At 33.9% G+C, this 11,228-nt stretch overlaps 1 protein-coding gene across 1 annotated transcript; it reads left to right on the plus strand.

Annotated features, from left to right (window-relative positions):
- Positions 1–312: 312 nt before the first annotated feature.
- CSN7 (COP9 signalosome subunit 7) lies at positions 313–7,266 on the plus strand. The gene is made up of 4 exons (XM_088259854.1): positions 313–654; positions 1,368–1,620; positions 4,061–4,281; positions 6,946–7,266. Exons 1-4 carry the CDS (start codon positions 466–468, stop codon positions 7,093–7,095), a joined length of 813 nt encoding a protein of 270 aa, XP_088115980.1. The 5' UTR covers positions 313–465; the 3' UTR covers positions 7,096–7,266.
- Positions 7,267–11,228: the final 3,962 nt, after the last annotated feature.

Consider the following 11,228-nt stretch of genomic DNA (forward strand, 5'->3'; position numbering starts at 1 on the left):
ATATGTATGGAATGAAAAAGGGAGCCTGCACACCTGTCCCCATTATCTCACGGTTTGAAAAATATAAATTTTCTATTTACCCCATATCACGATACTAAAATTTCAATTTGGAGTATCATGATAAAAAGTCAATAATTTAATGTATTAGTGAATGCTGATTGTTTTATAATTTAGAATTTCAAATATTTATTAAATTTAATTATGAAAAATATTTATGAAAAAATGCTTCATCATCCGGTTATAATTGTTGGGTAAGTACTAAATTACCTACGTTATTGTCTAGATAAAAGCAAATTTAATAACTTCAACAATGGACAATAAGACGAAAAATATAGATGTCAGTTTGAGTTTTTGTGCTTTGATACTGTTTTTCTAATTGTGCAGAATTTTAATCAAAGTCACAATACAAGAGTTTTTTCTTTTGAACATATAGATATATAGAATTTTTAATACTACACTTTAAATATGATGACGATAGACAAAGCGGACGGGGCCACGCCGCTAGCGGTGTCCGGCAACAACCCATTAGAACAATTCGTTTTATTAGCAAAAGGCACCAAGGGTAGCGCGTGTGCAGAATTAATAAAACAAGTACTAGAAGCTCCCGGTGTTCACGTTTTTGGTGAATTACTTGATATGCCCAATTTGAAAGAGGTTTGTGCAATTGTTGATTTACTTTATTGTTGTCCCGTCTGATAAAAATCTAGGGGAAAATGCCTTATAATTGTTTATTTACATTATTAATGCTTATGGTAATCATTAATTATCGCATTGTGTGTCTTAACCAAAGTTTTTTTGTTTTTGTCAAGATTACAGCGCATATCCAATATTTGAGGTTAAACATAACTATACCCAGTGATGGGGTTAAAAAATTTCAAGAACTGGTTCGCCCTTTAGGTAGTACCTAAAGGGCGAACCCTACCCCCCCCCCCCTACAAAAAAATGTTCTTTCATGTATTCATTTATTTGTTTTTTATTCTGCACATAAACAGAACATTCACATAACAAATGACCATACCACAAAGATAACAATTATTTTATTGTGAAAAAATAAAATTATTTTCATATTTCGTAGTCGTACAGGAGAAAGTGACCAACTAACAAAACATTAAATGTTCAGGAGGGCCATTTAAGTCACTTTTGCTCGACAAGAAAATATAAATCAATGCAGTTAGTCATTTTTAACAAGTCAATATATTATGCTTCCAAGTTTAAAAACATTCGGAATTTTTTCAGGGCAATATTAAGCTAGTAAGATATCAAATAGTCAATAATCACGATTTTGTAAAAAATGCAATCGGTCACTTTCTCCTGCATGACTATGATTCGTTTCTTTATCTAACCTACGTTTTCTTTTTTGTCTACAGCTTGAAGGTGGTCCCTACGATGTACATTTTAAGACATTGAATTTATTCGCTTATGGAACATATAAGGAGTATTTAAGGGACAAAAGTAATTACCTGGAATTGACACCCGTCCAATCTAAAAAGCTCCAGCATTTAACTATAGTCACCCTCGCTACATGTGAAAAGTGTATTCCCTACAGTCGCCTACTCGAGGAACTTGATATAAAGAATGTGCGAGACCTAGAAGACTTAATTATTGAAGCAATCTATTCAGGTATGCCATCAAACTATGAAAACATTTCGCTCACTCCTTACAACAACGTCATATATCAAAAATCGCCAATTTTCAGTTGTGTGTTTCATATTTTCGGAATGCCCAGAAAATGTACTATATCCCAGCAAAAGCGGCATATTTTAAACATAATATTTACCCGCTACAGGGCAGAAAGTGTTGTTTTTGCACTTTGAAGAAAAGGAATTGTTTAATTATTTTTCTAAATATACTAAATATTAAGAAAAGAAGCAGAGGAAGACCGAGAAAAACATGGCACGATCAGGTATGCCAAATACTTGAAAGTGGTCAGGTTAGGAGTCGTAACAATCGGCGGGTATGTATGAGGAGATGCATGAACGTGGAAGAGGCGAAGAATGTTTGCAAGGACAGAGTGGTGTGGCGCTCTATTCTCTCTGCCTACCCCTGCGGGGAAGCGGCGTGATGGTTAGTTAGTTAGTTTTACTAAATATTTTTCAAATGGAGAAAAAAACATTCAGGTTTTACCTGAAAAGATCTGTTGCGCAGTAAAAATGTCAATAAGTGGCTTGATATTTATTTTTAATACATTTTATTATATTTTTACACTTTAAAAACGATATCCTGAAAAATCAAGTTTTTTGATTTATAATATTGTTGAAAGGAGGGATTTGTAGTTTTCGAAACTAGTAGTGTGAAATAAAACTCATTTAGTGGTCTAAAAGAAGTGTTTATTTTTTAATAATCAGCATGTTATCAGTCAATGCTTAATCAATAAATAATACAATATCTCAATATATATATATTCTATCCATATTTTCATGATTGTAGAACGATGAATGCGCAAAAATGCAAAATTACATTATTTGCACCTTAAAAAAAGACAATGCGATGCGATGGTATAAATCACTCATTTCACTCTCATAAATTAAAATTATTACACCTTGTTCCATATAAAGGCCAAATTATGAATTATCTTGAAAATTTAGAAATCCAAAAAAACCTAAATTCTAATAATAATTTATTAAATAATATATTGTTTCAAAATTCTTCACCTTTGCTTTCCATTTTTCCTTTGTTTTCAAACTCCGTCCCTTGACTAACCCCTTCCCCTTACTTTCCCCTCTCCTTATTTATAGAACAATTATATATTTTATATTTTAGTTATTATACAGACCTGAATGATGGAAGTTTAACTTCTGAAACATGTAGTCTATAATAAAACTCAAGTGGTAAAAAATGAAGTGTTTTCTTTAATCATTGATGGTATAAAAATGTGAATACGTGGCTGGTACAGTGACAGTTTTGATTTATGACTATATTAGAAAAAGAATATAAAATATCTCTTGTTTATGTATGAATGTATTGTTTTTGTATGATCATGATGATATGATTTAAACAACAAAATATATAAAAAGTTTTTCGTTATCTATAGAAGAAGAAAAATCGTTTGAATGCAATATTAAAATGTATTATAGCTTTTTTGCTGCAATAGTTAGTGCAATCCTGAGTCTATCGTATTGTGAAAAAAAAATTGATAAGTATTTAAAAATCTATTACCATTGATTCTTATCATAGGGTACTGCATCAAATCGATTTATTGTTAATTTGATCGGTTAACTATATGAAGACAAGGAAATCAAGCCTGCGCTTCAGGTACCACTCCAGGGTAATATTAAATAAATATTAGAGTGAAAATAACCAGCATGGTAGCTAAATGTGCGAACCACTACACTATGGTGGCGGATCTCTCTTATAATATATATGTAAAAAAAAGACATGCGTGTTATTATTGGCTAATAAATTAATATGAAAAATCACAAGACATCACAAGACATTAATATGAAAAATCACAAGAAAACACAAGACAAAATCACAAGACAGGTTACATTCTTATTGAAATATTTAGAGAAGTAAGGGAGATATGAAGGTTTATTAAACTTAAGGATATTTGAATAAACCGAAAAAGGGACACCGCTATATGTCATCAAATTTTACGTCATCGGGTGTGTGTGGCGTATCCCAAAATGTCTCTGCCTTCTAGAGCTATAATAGTAGTAGTATGGATAGTTTGTTTACCACTACAGTACCATTTGTGTTATAATATGAACGGGGGATGGCAGGGTAGACTATAGACATCAACAAATAGAGCCGCCAATAATTTAGCAATGTCACCAATATTCAAATAAGCCCATCGTTTCTGTTACGTCATTCATTACCAACTTACAAAAACAGCGTTTTTACAAAGGCGAATTTTACAAAGGAAAATGATGAATGAAAATATTGATTATATCAGCTGTTATAAACGTAAAACGAATCTTACACAATCCTTTATAGGTTGAGTATGTTAAATTATATATTCCTGCCGAGTGATAAAACCCCATTGCATTAAAAATTGAATTTTGAAGTATGCGTACATTTTGAAGTTCCTTGAAAACTAATCTGCTCATCTGCGGTGTTCTAGACATAATCCATGGCAAACTGGACCAGAAGAACAGCCGGCTGGAGGTGGACTATGCGCTCGGGAGGGACGCCCGGCCCGAGGAGGTGGACTCCATCCTGGCCACGCTGCGCGAGTGGTGCGAGTCCTGCGACGCGGTGCTGGCCTGCGTGGACACGCAGATACAGAGAGCCAACTCGGAGAAACAGCGCAGGACCAAGCACAAGGACGCCATCGAAACTGAAGTAAGGAAAATATCATCCTGATTAAATCTAATTTATTATTAGATTAAAACCAATATTTTTAGCTTTTCCACTTTTTTATTTGACCAGCGACCGGGTTTCGTCGTTACCGACATCATCAGACTGGTCGCAGACTGGTTACAGACATCATCGCACTAAAAATATTGGTTTTAATCTAATAATAAATCAAAAATGCAATTCCATCACGAAGTGTCAGTGGATAATATAAATCTGATTAAATCTGTTTACTTTTTTAAAAAAAAAAAAAAATAAGTATTCGTGTTTTTATTATTTACACAAATATTTCAATTTCATAGTATTTCTATGAGCCTAAGCGGCTCATTATTAGAAATAGGTATCAAATTGTGGTAGAGTGGGTTCGAACCGAGAAACTCTGACTTAAGAGTCCGCGACAGTAACCACGGGACCACAACCCGACACTTCTTCTGTTCGTGTCATGTCAGGTCCCCCTGATGTGGACTATCAGTTAACAGTAATTGTGGAAGTCCTCACCAAAACTATATATTTCCATTTTAAATGATTTTAAGTAATCAGGAATTTTAGCTTGTAAAATTGTTACATTTTGGTGCGATTATTGATTTCATATTTGTTTAACAGGGTTGGTAACGTTTTGTCGCAACTTTAATTAAGATTTCGATAGAAACCTTAAACCTTTCGATGTAAACAGAACAAATTTGCATTAAAATTATTTTTTTGTGCAATATTGGAAATGCAACTTTTTGGTGAAGACCTCCACAATTGTCCTTGTCGTGGGCAGCTCTAAACACTGCCTCAACGGTCCTCATCCCCGTCGAAGAAGAATACTTCCATATTCTTCTTCATCTATGTTGAGATGTATTTTTTATCACTTTTTTTAGATTTATTACTTTGATATAGAATTTTTTCGATTCTCACCAACGCACTCCTTTCTTCATTCCTCATAAAGATGCTTTATTGATATATAAACTGATATTTGGAGTATTTCCTCATGGTTTGGGTTGAAGGATTCGCATGGAAACACAACACTTGCTCAATGAAACTTTATTTACTTGTGTCAAACCCGCCGAAACATACCTAACCACGTTATTTATTAATTTGGCATTAAAAAAAATAACACTTGTATAATACCAATTAATGAGTTTAATTTCATTACACACGACTAGTTTTAAAAACTACAGATATTTTCGTCTACGGGTGAATAGTAAAACTAATTTTGACACACCTGAAGATGAAAACATCTGTATTTTCGAAGCTTTTCGTGTGTAATGAAATAAAACTGATTAAGTGGTATAGTACAACTGTTTTAAAAAAATATACTTTGTATTTGTATCTGTTATTGAATCTTTTTTCCAGTAATAATTTTTCTAATAATTGAGTAGTCACTTTGTTTACAGCATTCATGGGTTTTTATATCTGGCAGTTGTCCAAACTGTATGACGTCATTATGTATTGTTTCTTGGGTAGTTGGCTCAACACACAGGTCCGAATCTTGACCGCTGCTACTGCGAAGTGTTGTTTTATTACTTTTTAATTTGCACTGTGATCTTACGTTCGGTTTGATTTATTTGCTTAAATAACTTATTTGTAACATACAACAAATCTTACACTCTGCGTAGTTGTAGCAGACAACCCGTCTCACTTAAGATATAATGCAATAATGTGGAAAACTGTAATAAATCATTTCTCAATTGAATTGACAAATATTTCATGCCGGTCTACTTTTTGGGGGAAATTCAAATTCAATTGTTTTGAAGGTTTTTGTATTTAACCTTTCCCTTCCGGTACTAAAATAAAACGCGCTTACCGGTGTTGGGTAGTCACTACACAATAAAAAAAATACAGAGACCTAAAAAATACAAAGCCACCTTACTTGTCTTGTCAGTGGAGTTCAAATTCAATGGGGTCTTATCACTCGGGAGGAATGTCTAATTTAACGTACTCAACCTATAAAGGATTGTGTAAGGCTCGTCTTGTGTTTATACAGGCGATATAATCATTATTTTCATTCATCATTTTCTTTTGCATTTCGTAAATACGTTGTTTTCGTAAGTTGGTAACGAATGACGTCACGGAGACGAATTCACACTACTATTATTACAGCTCTATAAAGCAGATACATAAAGGGATACGCCCCATAACACACCCGATGACATAAAATTTGATGACGGTCCGGGAGTATGGACGTAAATGAACGTCAGTGCTAATTTTCCTTAAAGGAGTATGGTCGTTAATGAACGTCGAAGTCCGTCTGTTAGTTAGTATGATGTAACTTGTATAGCAATGACATCTGCAGATATTTGTGTGTAATTTTGTCATAGTTGAAAAATATTTCGAAGAGGTGTTTTTTTTTTATTAAATTATTTTAACATAATTTCTATCTTCATAATACATCGATTTAATGGAAAAAAAAATTTTTTCATGTAAAAAGAACCCACTCCCCAGAGAAAGTCGGACATCAATTTTTGTACTACCGGAAAGGTCAAAATATCTAATGTTTAAACCTAAAGGTTAAGACATAAAATATCTCCCTTACTTCTCTACAGATTTCAATAAGAATGTTACCGATAGTCTTGTGATTTCTCATATTAATTTATTAGCTAATAGACCAACATTGTGAGAAATATCCATTGATTCAATGTTTTTAAAATTGGTGTTTTTTTTTTCTAGATAATCAATCTCAAGAAAAGTTTAAAAGTCCAAGATGTGGAGGATAACGGCGGCGGTGCAGGAAGCTCGGATGGCCACTTCAGGAAAAAACCAGTCAATAAAGGGAAAACAGCCCGTAATACTGGGAAATTCTGGCAGAAAACGACATAAACACTCTTGTACCTCATTATTTATATATTCAGAATATTTTAATTACCAATCTAAAATCTACCCAAGTCGATATTATTTAAATAAACATTTTTTTCATACTGAATATATATTTTTTTCTATTTCTGTAAATAATCAGTACCAAATTTGCAATAAAATGGCTTATAAATAAAAGATTTTCACTATCCATTTTCAAACTTATTAAAATCAAGATTAATATACATACACATTTAAGGTGGAGACTGACTAGAGCATTTCGTCGTAACGTAACACGTTACGATGCGAGCATTTGTATAGTCAGTACAGCGAGCAGAGCGCTCCATCCATAGTTTGGGATGCTCGGTGATGCTCGCCGCGAGCGATGTTACGACGTTATGTTACGACGAAATGCTCCTGTCAGTCTCCACCTTTACAGGCATTGTTTATGCCGATGGTTATAAAGTGGTTGAATAATGTAATGAATCCTTCCTAGTGTTCAATATATATTTTCCAGGTAACCTTTTTTTTTTCACCGTGAAGTTGAAGGGAGAAAAAAAGGACTATGATTATATTTATTTCTTTCAAATACATTGGAATCTACTTATTGTGATCACTTTGAGATTGTTTAGTTTTGATAACATTAACCAGCTAATAAAGTAAAGCAGAAAATAAAATAAGTATGTAATATGTTCTTACATTTTTTTTGCATTTAGAGCTCATGGTTTTTTTATTTTTTATTATAAATGTTTTAATCAAAGATACATTGTATGGCAAAAATAATCAACATAGTTACAATCAACGTAGTAATCAACATAGTTACATATTTTATCATAATAATCAACATAGTTACATATTTCTTTTTTTTTTTTTTTTACGTGCTACCTCACTAAGAGAGCAGATTGCTCGTGTTTAGAGAGGGAGTTCGCTGACAGGGTTTGTACATATAAATAAGAAGTAAAAATAAGAAATAATAAATGATAATCAAACGGGAGTTTGCCTTATATGTTTTTGTAAATCATTTTTGAAAGATTTTAAATTGATTGGTTGGAATGTGATCTTATTGAGACTCCTGATCATGTACTTTCTGGCTTTCCTCACTTAGAAAGATATAATCTCTACACCAATATTCCATTTCTCTATAAATTAAGCATCCCTCCTGTCATCTCTCACTATCCTAGAGGCGTGCATTCTACATATATGATTGATGGAAACTTAATTTGGCTTAGAATGATGACACACACTAGATATTTCCCGTGAATTCCCATCTTTTGAATTGATGCATACTCATCAGAACCAATAACGATAGATGAAGTTTTATTACAACAGGCGGATTATTTTATATGCAGATTTAGGACCGATTAATCATGATCGTATTTTCAGTGTTGCAGTAAGCTGATTCCAGTTTTTTCTTTTATATTTATTTAAAAAAATACATAAATTTATCTCTGACAAGCTTACTTCATCCCGCCTTCGTAGTGTAATAGTCAGCACGCTTAGCTACCATTTTGGAGGTCTCGGATTCGATTCCCAGGGGGGGGGGTCAAATAAATATGAAGTGATTTTTTCACTCTAATATTTATTCAATATTACCCTGGACTGGTACCTGAAGCGGAGGGTTGATCAACTTTTCTTCATGTGTTAATGATCAAGATAACACTGCGTTTATATGATGCAGTGCCCTATGGACCATTGGGGTGCGGATAAGGGTTTGAAGAAGAAGAAGACTTCATTCTGACACTTATTTACACCCAATGGTGCATTTCTGAAGTGAAAATCTTTGAATCTGGCGTCCATATAAATGTCATGTTGCTCACTTCTTTCAACAATGTTATATATCAAAAAAACTTTATCAACCATGACCCTAACTATACTCAGACAGTCTGCTGCCTGATCCTCAGTATACAAATCACAAGTAAACCGTAAACCAAATTCGACCTGAACAATGTTTTTTGGAATCTCTCACGGTCTACCAAAAGTAAGCATATAGAGCAAATAGAACGCTTATAACCATCTCCCGCTCTCTACCAACAGTATGTAATTTACACTTTTAAGCGTTTCCCGCAAACAATGTGTTAAGAAGTGAGGATAATAAGCAGCAATGGCTAGGGCACTCGGGGTTGCATGCCTATACTTTTACTGGCAGGCGCCGTAGCATAGTCGGGTAGACGCTCGACTGCAAAACTGGCATCGCGGTTTCGATTCCTGCCAATTGCAAAATGAATTCAAGAAAGATTTATTTTCAATTGGTCTGGATGTTTTTTTCACATTTACCTTTCGTGTCTTTACTATCCTACCTGCACAAGCATCTAAAATAGACATTTTGCAGGTTATTCCTTTATAAAAAAAATACTAATTTGTGTAAGTTTAACACATTTCATACGGGTGTTTTTTACGCTTGCGGACCGCTGGCGGTGGGATTTGATAACTGTGTACAGTTTAGACCTCAACAAAGAGATTGGTACATAATATTCAAATAAAAACAAAAAATAATTCCTTCTTTTCTGACTTTGAAATGAGGCCGGCGCAGAAGGTAAAAATACCCTTCCCATCATCCCAGCATCAATCGGCCGAACGGATGGAAAAACCTTTTCTGTCCTAAGTGTGTTAAGCTAAGATATTCATATAGTTTATATTTAAAATATCTAAAAGCACTCCATATTGATCTTCAATCGACCTGGTGCAAAAGTCAAGTGCCAAAGCGTGTCTAGGTGCTTGATTACGGAATTAGCGTCTAGGGTTGGATTTGCAAAATTAATTTTAAGTGTAATGGTTAGCGTGTTTAGCTACCATTCTGGAGGTCCCGGGTTCGATTCCCAAGGAATTTACTCTCTAATATTTATTATATTTACTGATTTTAAACTCTAATATTTATTTGATAATACTGTGGTCTGGTCCCTGAAGCACAGGAGTGATCACCTTGCCTTCATGTAACGTGAAAGCAAGGTGATCACTCCTCATAACACTGCGTCAAAACGATGCAGTGCCCTATGCACCATTGAGTGGGGATAAGGGATAGAAGAAGAACAAAAAGAAGTAATACATGCTATATAATTTGTATTTGAATATGTTCAAACTACTTTAATACTAAATAAAAATTAAAAAATTTAAAAAATTAGCAAAATATCTAACAATATTTTCTTAATGCATACATGTATGTACATAATTACATTTTGGCAATAAAATTAAATGCATTCTGTACTTAGAATTTTTTTGTAAAATGGTATTTTGAATAAGTGATATTTGAATAATATCAATAACAATCAAATTAAATAAATAAAAAAATAAAACCCCTATCCGCACCCCAATGGTGCATAGGGCACTGCGTCATATAAACGCAGTGTTATCTTGATCGTTTACACATGAAGGAAAGGTGATCAGCCCTCCGCTTCAGATACCAGTCCAGGGTAATATTGAATAAATATGACAGTGAAAAAATCACTTATATTTATTTTACCCCCCTTGGGAATCGAACCCGAGACCTCCAGAACGGTAGCCGAGCGTGCTGACCATTACACTACGGAGGCGGACAGTGGCGGACAATCAAATTAAGAAAAGAAAAAATATCACAATCTCTATGAGAAAATAAATGAAAGGTGTGTTGAGATGGTTTGGGCATGTGAATCGAACGAGTGAAGAAAAAATAGTGAAACAAATTCATGAGATGAATGTGGTTGGTAATTGATGTAGAGGAAGACCGAGGAAAACTTGGCACGGTCAAGTATTTAAAATACTTGAAAGCGGTCAGGTCAGGAGTCGGAATAATCAGCTTGTATGTATGAGAAGATGTATGAATGTGTAAGTGCCAAAGATTGTGTGCAAAGATAGATTAGTGTGACGTTCTATTCTCTCTGCCTACCCCTGCGGAGAAGCGGCGTGATGTTTACTTAGTGTTAGTTTTTTTAGTTGATTATTCACGCGGATACGAGTGATTTGTTTGGTATGGTACCTATATATTCCGCGCATGTGGGTGATGGATATCATTGAAGTATTAAGGGCATGATGAAATATGATAGGGTCACATGTAACAGATTCGAATCTCGGATTTTGAGTAAACTTGTTTGTATTTATTTTTTAAATAAAGTTTAAATATTATTGTTACATAGTGTGAACGTCTGTGTTTTCCTCATTCAGTTCTCGAAACGGACCCGGCGCGGCTC

This window comes from Brachycentrus maculatus, unplaced genomic scaffold, assembly GCF_059751285.1.
Source record: "Brachycentrus maculatus isolate JH-2025_06_01 unplaced genomic scaffold, ASM5975128v1 h1tg000120l, whole genome shotgun sequence".
Taxonomy (NCBI): Eukaryota; Metazoa; Arthropoda; class Insecta; order Trichoptera; family Brachycentridae; genus Brachycentrus; species Brachycentrus maculatus.